We start from the raw sequence: 14,046 nt of genomic DNA, 5'->3' as shown, positions 1-14,046 counted from the left end.
AATTAAGTATTTAAAGATTCCCTCTTAATGCAAGCCTTGAAGTGATATGTACGTGTATCAGGTTCATGAGGGTGTTTGATGGAATCTAGTAGAAGATGCATCTTCTTTGGGGCCTCTGGGTCTTCCTTGGCATCCCTTAAGTTCCAGAGCTCTGCCTAGCCCTCAGGGAGCCATGTAGCTCTGCTTAGGGTCCTGTGACTGGACATTACTGGGTTCCATTCTGTTAAATGGAGCCTCCATCTGTCTGAAAGGGTGGGTGGCTTTGCCCCTCTGCCTCAGGGCTGCTGTTAGTAGCTACGGGTGAGGGAGCCTTTCAGGACTCAGAGAAAGGAGGTTGGCTGGAGAGGACAAGTCCCAGTTATACCTTCACCCCTGAGACTATGGCCTAGCTTTGTTACTTGCCCTGCCGGCTGCTTATGTCTCACTCAGCCTGTTGTCTACTGCTGCCTCCTGAATGTTCCTGGTTTCTCATGAGCCTGGCTCGACATCCTTGATGCCCCACATCAGACTGTCTTCCACATCTGTACAAGGGTGTCCCTGTGACTTTCTACCAAATTGTGTCGAGGCCTTCTGGTCTGCCGCACATCAACTGGTTTCCCTGCCCTGCACTTGTTGTTCCCCTGGGCTTGGGTCCTCAACCTAAGAATCCATTCATTCCATCGAGCAGCTTCTAGAATTTGTGCTCCCTGATAGTTGTAGGACTCCAGGTCAGCAGCAGCGCACATCTTCTTCTCCATCTCTGCCAGTGGTCTCAGTTCTTTAATAGAAACACAGGATCTTGGAATGCCTGGTCATGGCCACATCACCTGTGTGGTCTTATAAACAGACTATGTTGTGTGCACTAAGTGAGCAGTGCCTGCTGGGAGCCCACTCTGGAATGAGACTACTTTTCTGTGATGGATTAAACAGCCTAACCTTCCTCTCCTCATCTACAGCTTTCCCCTGACACTGAGTTTGATTCCTGATCACGGCAGCACCTTTTACCTCTTCCTGTGGTCATGTCCAAAGTATATTTGCCAGTAGTAAATGTCTTTATTCAGGTCAGGGATAGCTATGTTTCTGTCATGAAAACAAGGACTCACCCTTTTGAGTTTGGTCTGAGTTGCTGAACCAGAAACCCTTTGCTGTTTGTCTGTGTTAGTTATCTATCATTTGTAATAGGTTACCCCAAGCCTTAGTTTCATTCAACAAGTCTTCCCTGGCTGCTGGCTGCTGACACCTGTAACTACACAGGGTGAGATCTAAGGATTACTGCTCAAAGGCAGCCCAGGCAGTAAAATCCTCTTACCTCCAATTAACCACCAAAAAGTTGGAAGTGGAGCTGTGGCTTAAGTAGTAGAGTGCTAGCCTTGAGCAAAAACCACTTGTGGGTCCAGGAGTGTGGCCTAGTGGTAGAGTAGAATGCTTGCCTAGCATGCATGAAGCCCTAGGTTTGATTCCTGGGTACCACATATGTAGAAAAAGCTGGAAATAGAGCTGTGGCTGGAGTAGTAGAGCTCTTACCTTGAGAAAGCCCAAGGACAGTGCTCAGGCCCTGAGTTCAAGCCCAGGACTGGCAAAAAAGGAAAAAAAAATGCCGGGTGCAGTGGCTCACACCTGTAATCTTAGCTACTCACGAGGCTGAGATCTGAGGATCAAGGTTCAAAGCCAAAGCCAGCCAGGCACAGAAGGACCTGAGACTCTTATCTCCAGTTAACCTCTAGAAAATGGGGAAGTAGGACTTGGCACAAGGGTAGGGTGGTAGCATTGAGCTGAAGAGCTCAGGGACAACGCCCAGGCTGAGTTCAAGCCAAAAAAAAAAATGAAAAAAGGGGCCGGGAGTTTGGCCTAGTGGTGAAAGTGCTTGCCTAGCATGCATGAAGACCCGGGTTCGATTCCTCGGTACCACATGTAGAAAAAAGCTCGGAAGTGGTGCTGAGGCTTAAGTGGTAGAGCTCTAGCCTCGAGAAAGTCCAAGAACAGTGCTCAGGCCCTGAGCTCAAGCCCAGGACTGGCAAAAAAAAAAAATGAAAAAAGGGAACAGCTCAGTGCCTAGGCTCTGGCATTCAGGTGCCTTGAGAGATGTTATCAAGTACAGTGACGGCTGGTGCCCCTCTAAGCCCTTCACCTGGCGGTCAGCAGGAGGACTTGAGTGAGGATCAGCATGAAACCTGGGGGCTAAGTGGGTAGGCATAAGAAGTGAAACATGGGCTTGCAAACTGGCAAGAGACGTGGGCATGCCCTTGTGGGGGCGGGGCTTATGTGTACATGCCCTCTTCATCTGTGTCTCTGCTGACTAGTTTTTTGTTTTTTGTTTTTTTTTATGGTGGGTCATGGGGATTGAACTTGGCCTGGGCACAGTCCCTGAGTTCTTTAGCTCAAGGCTACCGCCCTACCCTTGAGCCAAGCCCCACTTCCCCTTTTCTTGAGGTTAATTGGAGATAAGAGTCTCAGGTCCTTCTGTGCCTCTGCTGGCTTTGAACCTTGACCTTCAGATCTCAGCCTCCTGAGAGCTAGGATTACAGGTGTGAACCACCAGCATATTAATAGTAGATTTACAGCTAAGGATAGTGTAAGCAGTTTTGTTATTTATTTACTTACTGCCTTCTGGGGCTGGGACTAAAGGCTTGGGCACTGCCCCTGAGATTTATTATTATTTTATTTATTTATTTTTTGCCTGTCCTGGATTTGAACTCAGGGCCTGAGCACTGTCCTTGGACATTCTCAAGGCCATAGCTCTACCACTTGAGCCTCAGCACCACTTCTGGCTTTTTCTGTGTATGTGGTGCTGAGGAATCAAACCTGGGTCTTCGTGCATGCTAGGCAAGCACTACCACTAGGCCAAACTCCTGACCCTACTGAACTTGTTTTGCCCAAGGCTAGCACTCTGCCACTTGAACCGCAGGGTAATTTATGGCTTTTTCTGTTTATGTTGTATTGAGGAATTGAACCCAGGGCTTCATGTATCCTATGTAAGCACTCTATCAGTAAGCCGCATTCTCAGCCCTGTTACTTATTTTTATTATGTGTGGTTTTGGTGATTATTTTATTTTACTTTATTTTTCATTGGTCATAGGGCTTGAGCTCAGGGTCTGGGTGCTATCCCTGAGTTCTTTTTGCTCAAGGCTAGAGCTCTACCACTTTGAACTACAGCACCATTTCCCGTTTTTTTTTTTTTTTTTTTTTTTTTTTTGGTCTGTCCTGGGTCTTAAACTCTGGGCCTGGATGTTGTCCCTGAGCTCTTCAAGGCTACCCCTGAGCCACAGTGGCCACTTCTGGTTTCTAGTGCTTAATTGTAACTAAGAGTCTCAGGGACTTTAGTGCTCAGGTTGGCTTTGAACCTTGATCCTCAGATTTCAGCCTCCTGAGTAGCTAAGATTAAAGGCGTGAACCACTGTGCCTGGCTGCTACCATGTTCTTTATCGGACCATCTTCCTTTGGGGGTCCCTAGACGCCCCAGCTAGTACCCAATGCATTCGTGCCTCAACCTTTTGAATGCTGGATGTAGAAGTGTGCTCTATATAGTTTGTGTGTTTGTTGTTTTTGTTCTCACTCCTTTGCGCTGAGATCCCGTTTCTGTCTGTTCATGTTGCTGCCTGCATGCCATATTGAAGAATGAACGAAAAGACCTACAACCATCCTGATGTGTACAGCCCGTTTCCTTGGTTATTTGAGAGGAGTTGTGTCTGTGCGTGGACTTCAATTCCATCTTTGGCAGGAGGCTCTCATGGGGTTTCAGGAGAGCTCTGGGAGTTGTGGATGGGTGCTTTAGGAGGTGTTACAGTGGCCTTGGGAGGCCTGGGCGTGCTAAGGTCTTTTTATGAGTTCCTGAAGGGGAATGGCCCAGGTTGGTGCCTTTTGATGGAATGTGACGTGGTAGCTGCCCTTGTGAGAGTCCTGCAGAAGGGCACCCGAGCATTCTCCGGGCTAACTGGTGGAGCCTACCTTGGGTAGGAAATGTCTGGGCATGTGAGGCAATATGAGGCTCAGTGTCTGGGTTGGATGGTGCCCCTTCCCCCTCGTGGTGCTCTTACTTGGACTTCTCTCATGGTTTATACCCTGCTTCTTAGCCCCTGAGATAGGCAGCAGGTATTCCTCCATCATTCAGCACAGCATTGCCAGTGTGCAGGCAGGACATAGGGGTGTCAAGTGTCTGTCTGGTGAGTAGGGATGGGATGGGTGTCCCGGAAGGGAAGATGCTTGCTAGGTCCTGGTCTGTGTTCTCCTGCTTGTGCTTAGGTAGGGTTCTAGGTGAGAACAGACAAGACCTCTTCAGCATGTGTCACAGCCCTGAGGTGCGTGGTCCAGAACACTAGATAAAGCTGTGTGGCCTTCCTCCTCTGTGTGAAGGAAGGGCCAGCAGTTTGCGTGACTCCTTCTTGAGGAAAACCTTCACTGTAGATGAGAGGGGTGCAAAGATTCACAGTCATGGCATTATTAGTATTATTTTTTTTCAGTGTTTATACTGCGGCTTAAACTCAATGCCTCTCAATTCTCTTTTTAAAAAGGTATTGTTATTGTGGAGGTGATACACAGAGGGGTTATAGTTATCCTGGTCAGGTAATGAGTATGTTTCTTTTTGAACCATGTCTCCCCTTCTCCTGTTCTCTCCTAGTTTTCCCCTCCCATCGACACTCACAAGATGTAGAGTACAGTTCATTTTTCACTTACTGTCCAGTTAGTACCTCTGCTACATCTGTTCACCCTTCGTACTACCTTTCTATGCCCCTCCTTACTCTCCCAGAGACAAAAGAAAAAGACAGCTAAAATAGCAAAACAAAATCTCATTCCCCTTTTTTGGAGTTCATTTTGTAAATATTATTAGTTTATTTATTTTGCTGGTCCTAGAGCTTGAACTCTGGGCGTGGGCACTATCCCTGAGCTCCTTTTTGCTCAAAGTTTGTGCTCTACCCCTTGAGCCACAGTGCCAGTTCCAGCTTTTTCAATGATTAATTCAAGATAAAATGTCTTACGGACTTTGCTGCCCAGGCTGGCCTTGAACCTTGATCCTCAGATCTCAGCCTCCTGAGTAGTTGGTTTGCAGGTGTGAACCGCCTTTGCCCATATAAAATATTATTTTATATGATCATATGCACATAGTAGTTGAGCCTTCGTGATCCACTCCTATGCGTGTCTTCCTTTGGTCTGTAAATGTCTAGAGACCTGAATAGTTTATCATGTTCTAGTGTATTTTTTTTTTAAACCATTCAGTGTGTTTTCTTGTAGATTTATAGGCACATTCTATGTAGCCCCTGTGAGGGAATTCATGCAACTTATGTTTCTTTGGGTCTGGCTTTCTTCGTGTAACTTTTTTTTTTTTTTTTTTTGTGGGTCATGGGGCTTGAACTCGGCCTGGGTACTGTCCCTGAGCTCTTCAGCTCAAGGCTACCACCCTATCCTTGGGCCAAGCCCCAAGGGTTGTTTAGTTTTTGAGGGCTTATTTAGAGGGGTTTAATTTTTTGAGCTCGTAGTATATTTTAGATGCAAAGCCTTTGTCTGATGCATAGCTAGCAAAAATCTTCCAGTCTTTGGGCTTTCTGTTTATCTTGGTAGCTATGTCCTTTGATGAACAGAAGCTATTAAGTTGGATGTAGTTTTATTCATATAGTTTTCCTTTGGTTTGTTGTGATTCTGGGTCTTTACTTAGGAAGTTTCAGCCTGTGTGTAGGAGCCCTCGTGTTTCCCCTACTCCTTTCTGTTATATTTTCATGGTATCTGGCCTTACATTGAGGTCTTTGATGCATTCTAAATGCATTATTTATTTATTTATTTTTGCTAGTCTTGGGCTTGGGTTCAGGGCCTGAGCTTTCTTTTTAGGTTTTCTCAAGGCTAGAGTTCTACCACTTGAGCCACAGCACCACTTCTGGCTTTATTTCTATGTATGTGGTATCAAGGAATTGAACCCAGATCTTCGTGCATGCTAGGCAAAAGCACTCTACCACTAGGCCAGACTCCAGCCTTTGGGTTTTTTAACTTAAGAATGGACTACTAGGGGCCGGGAGTTTGGCCTAGTGGTTAAAGTGCTTGCCTAGCATGCATGAAGACCCGGGTTCGATTCCTCGGTTCCACATATAGAAAAAAAGCTGGAAGTGGTGCTGAGGCTCAAGTGGTAGAGCTCTAGCCTTGATAAAGTCCAAGGACAGTGCTCAGGCCCTGAGCTCAAGCCCAGGACTGGCAAAAAAAAAAAAAAAGAATGGACCACTAAAGCAGGGCATGGTGGCTCACGCTTGTAATGCTAACTACTCAGGAAGCTGAGATCTGAGGATAATAGTTCAAAGCCAGACCTGGCATGAAAGTCCATGAGACTCTTAATCCAGTTAACCACCAAAAAACTGGAAGTAGCACTGTGGCTCAAGAGGTAGGGCGGTAGCTTTGAGCTGAAGAGCTCAGGGACAGTGCCCAGGCCCAGAGTTCAAGCTCTGTGACTGACAAACGAAAAAAAATGGAACTCTACCACTTAAGCTGTACTTCTGTCTCCACTTCCATCTTTTTGGAGATAAAAGTATCAGACTCCGGGCCCGGAGTTTGGCCTAGTGGTAGAGTGTTTGCTTAGCATGCACGAAGACCCTGGTTTGATTCCTTGGTACCACATACATAGAAAAAAACCGGAAGTGGTACTGAGGCTCAAGTGGTAGAACTCTAGCCTTAAGAAAGTCCAAGGACAGTGCTCAGGCCCTGAGTTCAAGCCAAGACTGGTTGTTGGTTGTGGGGCTTGAACTCTGGGCCTGGACGCTGTCCCTGATCTCTTCAGCTCAAGGCTACCCTTCTACCATTTGAGCCACAGTGCCACTTGCTGTTTTCAGGTGGTTAATTGGAGATAAGAGTCTCATGGACTTTCTTGCCCTGGCTGGCTTGGAACCATGATCCACAGATTGCAGCTTCCTGAGTAGCTAGGATTACAGGTGCCAGCCACTGGCACCCATCTCAGACATTTTTGCCCGAGCCGACCTAGAATCTTGATCTTCAGACCTCAGCTTCCTGAGTTCTGGGTTTACAAGAGTGAGCCATCAGTGACTGTCTCACAACCATTTTCTAAAATGCCTGCTGTTATATTCCCCTAACATGCAAGTACTCTTTTGACCTCTCAGAATTCAATGCCATGTGGTGTTAGCTCTGGGCTAGCCCTGGGCTCACCTCAGACATGGTGTGATGCGAGGTACTTGGGCCACATAGAACCTCCATTCAGGAGAGGGAGGCAGAGTTGTGGGGCAGCTATTGTCCCTGGTATTGGTGAGGTGGCTGCTTGAGTGTAGTTGTATCCTTTCCGGAGAATCTCTTAATACATTCATTCCCTTTTCCCTAAGAAAGAAGGTTCATTTTTCATCTTGTGTTGTCTTGGCCAGTTTATTCCCTGCTGATCCCCTGTTACCTGGGATTTTCTAGTTTGTCACTTTTCCTTGTTGGATGGCCATACACAGGGCCTCTTGGTGCCTTTCTCGATTCTCACTCTCCGTGGCTAATGTGGATAGTGTCCTGGGAGTCTGTTATTGCAGTGACAGGGCCTGTAGTCTGGTGTTGAGTTCCTCTAGTCCCCTTTGTGCATAGCGTGTGCTGCTTTTTGGAAGAATGGAGGGGCTCTTGTCCCATGCTGAGCTGGTGGTGGCACTGGGGTAGCCCAGTGGTGCTGAGGGTGGGTGAATGGAAGATCTGTTGCTACTAATAGAAGTTTGCTTATCTGGATGCCATTCTGGACTGGGAGATTCCACGCTTTGGTCCTTGCAGTCTTTGCGGTACATTCTTGGCCAGGGATACGTCACCCCTCCTGAAGTCAAGTGTCCATACAGATCCAGGTATAATCAGACCCTTATACTGACACCTGTTTCTCTTTCTCTCTAGTTCTTTTTCAGTATGTTGTGTTTCCCTCAGGCCTGCTGTCTGGAACCTGGTAGTAGCAGTTTTCCATACCCTTCCCAGACAGTGGGTGTGGGCTAAAATTGCCCTGTCTCTGGTCACTGGATCTTCTTTGCTGGCACTCTGTGGGCCCCTGAATCCATCCATGTTGTGCATTCCATGCTATTTCTAAGGGTTCTGGACTTTTTTTTTTTTTTTTTATCACTTTTCAGCCTGTGATGACTTAAGCCTGTCATTGTTCCACTTCAGAAAGTGCCTGGTGGGGTTGCTGGTTTGAAACCTCAGACCCCTCAGCTGAGGCATGTACCACATAACCACACATCTCTTCTCTTTGTGCTCCCTTCAGATTGGCTGAAGCACCTGGAATAAAGCTTTGCATGGGGCTTCTTCAAGGTTGGCTCTAGACAGAGGTGACAGTTTTCAGGGGCATTCATAGCTGTTGTCTACTGGCTGCATGTGTTTGGGCAAACCCCATCCCCTTCTTTCTGTACCAGAGAGCAAGGAGTGTACTTGTCCTGGCTGCTGAGGATCTGGTCTCAGAGGAGAAAGCAGCTTTGATCAGGCTATGCACCTGTACTCATTGTTTGTGTTTTAGTGGGCTTGTTATTAATGTCTGAGTTTAACACAGCATTCAGTACCTAATTGGAGAGCATTTGCCTCTCAGTTAGGGTGAGCTAAGCATAGTGGCACAGGCTTATAGCCTCAGTACTTTGGAGGTAGTATTTAGATCAGATGGGCTACATAGCAGGACCTCGTGGGTGCCTCCTCCAGGCCTGCTATCTGCACCTTGTCTCAAACAAACAAGTGAAATGGGGAGTTTTCCTCAATCTGCCAGCCACAGGGACACCTCCCCACAGAGCTGGACCCAGTGCTGCCCTCTGGTGGACACGGCTCACCCTCATCAGTTGAGTGTGGTTAGGATGCTGCAGTTTGAAATTGGGTCCTGGGAAAAGCACATTTATAGGGGAACCCTGTCTCTTTGTTAAGGCTGCCTGTGTCTGGCCCCTGGCGGCTGCACTACTATGCTGATAGCCCAGCTCTGCCCAGCACCAGAACTAAAGCCTATTGTCTTTTTATTTTTGTATTTATTTTTTCTCTCAATACCAGTATTTGAACTCAGGCTTTATGCTTTTGCTTAGATTTTTCTTTTATTGTCAGGATGATGTATAGAGAGGTTACAGTTACTTTCATGAGGTAGAAAGTACATTACTTCTTGAACATTGTTACTTACCCCTTCCCATGTTTTTCTTCCACCCCCCTCCCCACCACTTAGCTTTTTTTTTTTTTTTTTTTTTTTTGCCAGTTCAGGGCTTAAGCTCAGGGCCTGAGCACTGTCCTTGGATTTTCTCAAGGCTAGAGCTCTACCACTTGAGCCTCAGCACCACTTCCGGCTTTTTTCTATGTATGTGGTACCGAGAATCGAACCCGGGTCTTCATGCATGCTAGGCAAGCACTTTAACCACTAGACCAAACTCCTGGCCACCACTTAGCTTTTTAACTCAAAGCTAGCTAGCACTCTACCACTTGAGGCACACCTCCACTTCTGTCTTTTTGTTTATTAATTGGAGATACGATTCTAAGGGATATTTCTACCTAGGCTACTTTCAAACTGGGATGCTCAGATCTCAGCCTCTTGAGTGGCTAACATTATAGGTGGGCATTGCCAGTACCCATCAGGGCCATCATCTTTTGCAGGTTCTGGGTAACTAACAGGCACAGAGCCTGGTGGAAATAGACCTTCTGTGCCCAAGGGAGAGGCCTGAGAACTTGGGAGCATTGTCTGAGGCCTGACTGATGGGGGCTTGGTGTCTCACTGCCTTGTCCTGGGCATTCTGCTGGCGGGCCAGGGCAAGCGTCTGTGCTCATTGCTGGTGTAGGGGCTGTCCTACGCTGATCTGCCCAGGTAAAGGGGTAGGGCAGGAACTCTAGACTCACCTATTGTGTGCCCCTGCCAGGCTGTGCTGACCTGCTTTTGACAGGCAGCACGGAAGATGTGGAAACTGAATCCTACCTTCTTTCTGGCCTGGAGAAAAACTTAGTCTCCTATCCTTTATATTGAAGGAAAAAACAGGCAAGAGGAAGAGTGGGCCTTTGGCTCCTGCCTGGGCAGGAGGGAGTAGGGCTTTGGGCGGGGGCGCCGCATACTGGGGTTCCTGCTCCAAGCACTTTATTGCCCCCAGGGGTGAGAGGTGGGCCTGTTTTTCCCATCAGCCCCGGTTCCACCAGTAAATCCGATCTGGTCAGACCATCCTCCTCCCCAATCTGGGAGAATCTGTTTTCCAGGTTGGTGTGTAAGTTCTTGGTGGCGCCCATTCTGACCCAGTGGACAGGATTCACCTAGGCTGCAATGATAGGGAGGGTGTCAGGAGTGGGGTGGTGGCCATGCTGGGATGGGGGCTTCCCTGGGTATTCTGTGGGTTCAGGTTCAGGGCATATCAGTAGGCCCTTGCCCAGCAGACTGAAAGGGATTCTTTTTTCTTTCTTCTTTTTTTTGGGGGGGGGGGGATCGTGGGGCCTGAACTCTGGGCCTGGGTACTGTTCCTGAGCTCTTTGGCTCCAGACTACCTCCCTGCTCCTTGAACCACAGCGTCATTACCGGTTTTCTGGTCGTTTAGCAGTGTGGAGCCAGCAAGAGTGTGGAGTCTTGGTTTTCAACAGGGCTTCATCACAAACTGCGCTGGTCTTCTTTCCAGTTTGGTGTTAGGCATTGGTTTCTCTCTGGGCTGCCAGAGGGCAGAGGCTGTACCAGCCATGAGGGAGAAGCCCAAGGCAGAGTCTGTGGTGCTGGCACAACAGCTAAGGCCCTCAGAAGTTTGCTGAAGACTAGTCTCTGGGTTAGACTGAAACCTGGGGCTAGAGTGGGCTGTTTAGGAGGTGTCACAGGGCTGTGTTATGTGGGTTTCAGGTCTCAGTATTGAGGAAACAGTTCTCCATAAGCAGTCCACTAGGGGTAAGGGCTGGGCTGTGTGCAGAATCAGCCTGTGTCCCAGGATGTCAAGTGCCCCTGAGTTAACTCACTCTCTTTTGTCTACAGGCTGGCACCACTTGCCCGAGGACGGAAGTAGTGGATGCACTGAATGGGGAGGAATACCTAGAAGACAGCTCTGATGAGGAGGTGAGACATGGGCCGACTTTCTGCTGAGCAGGGTCAGGTGGTACCTTAAACTGCCCAGGGTAGATGTTTGGCCTGTGGTCGGGCTGCCCAGGATATATTGCAGTGTCCTGCAGCCATACTGTGCTGCTCTGGGTAGAGGCAGCCAGGGCCTTATGAAGCTGCTGGCCCACTGGACTGAGTGGGCGTCCTGGCTCAGGCCTGTCCCATCTGGAAGAGTGATTTTGGGGTCTGAGACACATGACTGTAGCAGCACATGTCTGTCATCAATGGTGCTGTGTGGAAGGGGGATTGGATGTGGCTCTGCAGCTCCTTGCTTTGTCCTGTGAACAGGTGTTTGTGACACCATATGCTTCCTGTGGTGTTGGGCTTGAGGGCTGTAGACAGACCCAGGATTCTGACCTGTGGTGGGGCCACAGGCACAGGTGTGGGCTGTAGTGCCTCAGTGCCTCAAACAGAAGTGGGTATCTCACAGCTGGCTTTGTCCTGTCCTTTCTCTGGTGTCCCCCCAGGTAGTGGCTCACTTGAAAGTGACAGGACTCTTGGTTGTCTCAGGGAATCTGTGGTGTGGAGAAGGTGTATGGGGCTGGAGTTCATTGGATCCTCCAGAGAGTGGAGGCGGGCAGTGAGAGACTTTGGTGGGCTGGGCTTAGGAGACCAAGGCTGGGAGGGGCTGGCAGCTCTGAGCACATGGGCAGTGCGGCTGGCAGCACCCCATCTCTGTGGTGATGCCTAGCTCCATGGCAGGGCGGCGCCCACTGTGAGCCTTTCCAGGCTGTGGGGGCCTTTGTGTGGCTCCTCCAGGTCTTTTGCCCCTCAGGAACCCTTTTTGCCTGCTTGTCATGTTCTGAGGGGGAGTCAGGCACCCCCTCCCCACTGGGCTTCCTCCCCACCTTCAAGCTCTCTTGGCAGTGTCTGCAGGAGCTTTGGCCGCCAGCCCGATCCAGTCTCTGCTGCGCGTTCAGAGAACAGAGACAAAACAAAATAAATTGGTTTCCTGGCCGGAGCAGCGGGCGCAATGGTGAGGGGGGGCTGCACAGCGCTGCTCCTTGCCTGTCTCCCCTCCCCCCGGGGGGCTCTGGCTGTCGGCAGCCACATCCTGTCGGCTACTTTTTTATATTTGGTATTTGAGAAATCGATGATGATTGTAATTGGAGCGCGGGGCCGGGGGATGGGCATTACAGAGCTGGTTGGAGCTTTAGGCAGGGCCTGCCTGATTTTGCATGCCCCTGGGGAGGTGTGCCCGGCTCTCCTGTCCAGTGGCCCCCCTCCCGTGCTGAGGAGAGATTGGGGCAGCCCCCTGCTGTGCTGCTGCAAGGAAGCAGGGAGTGTGGGGGCTGCTTCCTCCCTCCTGTGATGACTATTGCATGTGTCAGACTAAGTGACAGCCTGAGCCCAGATGCCCATCTGCCTGAACTTCTGCTAGCACAGCCGGCCAGTGGCTGGAGGGGGCGGCAGAGCTCAGCTTTCAGGAGACAGGCCAGGTCAGGCCTGGATAGATGCTCCCCAGGGAGTCCGTGGGGTGAGGGGGTGGGGGTCCTCCTCAGAGCCAAGTGGCTGTGGTAGATGGGACAGGTCAGGGGAGGAGAGCCAGTCCACCTCAGGCTGTCTGCCCTGCCCTGTTCTGATTAAATTAAAAAAAAAAAAGAGTCCTGGGTGTATTTGTGAGGGCCGTCCCAAGCCTGACCTGCCACTTTGTGGCTGTATCCCAGTTTGGCACTTTGAGGGCCCTTAGCTGCTATGGGGTCCACCCTGGCTGAGACGTCCAGAAGTAAGGCCTGTTCTGTCCACCTCTTCGGTAGAGCCAGTGGCATCAGAATTCCAGGATTTTCTTGTCCAGCTAAAGTGCCAGAACTGACCAGGTCACTGGCCTGGGGGGAGGGGGTAGGGGGCTGTGCCGGTCACTGGCTTCTAGAGAGGTCTTGGGGGGGGGTGCTGTGTCAGTCACTGGCCTCCAGAGAGGTCTGGGGGGGAGGGCTGTGTCAGTCACTGGCCTCTAGAGAGGTCTGGGGGTGGGGGTGGCTGTGTCAGTTACTGGCCTCCAGAGAGGTCTGGGGGTGGGCTGTGCTGGTCACTGGCCTCCAGAGAGGTCTGGGGGGGCTGTGTCAGTCACTGGTCTCTAGAGAGGTCTGGGGGTGGGGGGGCTGTGTCAGTCACTGGTCTCTAGAGAGGTCTGGGGGTGGGGGGGCTGTGTCAGTCACTGGTCTCTAGAGAGGTCTGGGGGTCGCTGTGCTGGTTACTGGCCTCCAGAGAGGTCTGGGGGGGCTGTGTCAGTCACTGGTCTCTAGAGAGGTCTGGGGGTCGCTGTGCTGGTTACTGGCCTCCAGAGAGGTCTGGGGGGGCTGTGTCAGTCACTGGTCTCTAGAGAGGTCTGGGGGTCGCTGTGCTGGTTACTGGCCTCCAGAGAGGTCTGGGGGGGCTGTGTCAGTCACTGGTCTCTAGAGAGGTCTGGGGGTAGGGGGTCTGTGTCAGTCACTGGTCTCTAGAGAGGTCTGGGGTGGGGGGGCTGTGTCAGTCACTGGTCTCTAGAGAGGTCTGGGGGTGGGGGGGCTGTGTCAGTCACTGGTCTCTAGAGAGGTCTGGGGGTGGGGGGGGCTGTGTCAGTCACTGGTCTCTAGAGAGGTCTGGGGGTCGCTGTGCTGGTTACTGGCCTCCAGAGAGGTCTGGGGGGGCTGTGTCAGTCACTGGTCTCTAGAGAGGTCTGGGGGTAAGGGGGGGGTCTGTGTCAGTCACTGGTCTCTAGAGAGGTCTGGGGGTAAAGGGGGGTCTGTCTCAGTCACTGGGCTCTAGAGAGGTCTGGGGGTAAGGGGGGGTCTGTGTCAGTCACTGGTCTCTAGAGAGGTCTGGGGGTAAGGGGGGGGTCTGTGTCAGTCACTGGGCTCTAGAGAGGTCTGGGGGTAAAGGGGGGTCTGTCTCAGTCACTGGGCTCTAGAGAGGTCTGGGGGTAAGGGGGGGGTCTGTGTCAGTCACTGGTCTCTAGAGAGGTCTGGGGGTGGGGGGGCTGTGTCAGTCACTGGTCTCTAGAGAGGTCTGGGGGTAAAGGGGGGTCTGTCTCAGTCACTGGGCTCTAGAGAGGTCTGGGGGTGGGGGGGGCTGTCTCAGTC

At 50.6% G+C, this 14,046-nt stretch overlaps 1 protein-coding gene across 1 annotated transcript in view; it reads left to right on the top strand.

Annotated features, from left to right (window-relative positions):
* Bop1 (BOP1 ribosomal biogenesis factor) overlaps window positions 1-14,046 on the top strand; it is a 29,355-nt gene that overhangs the window by 4,236 nt on the left and 11,073 nt on the right. The window contains exon 3 of the mRNA XM_090339581.1: window positions 10,865-10,945. Within this exon, the coding sequence (XP_090195707.1) occupies window positions 10,865-10,945 (81 nt within the window). The remainder of the gene's footprint in view (window positions 1-10,864; window positions 10,946-14,046) is intronic.

The sequence above is a fragment of the Megascapheus bottae genome, chromosome 9 (assembly GCF_031878675.1).
Source record: "Megascapheus bottae isolate mThoBot1 chromosome 9, mThoBot2.hap1, whole genome shotgun sequence".
In the NCBI taxonomy this organism is placed as follows: domain Eukaryota; kingdom Metazoa; phylum Chordata; class Mammalia; order Rodentia; family Geomyidae; genus Megascapheus; species Megascapheus bottae.
This window is presented reverse-complemented; position numbering and strand designations above follow the sequence as displayed.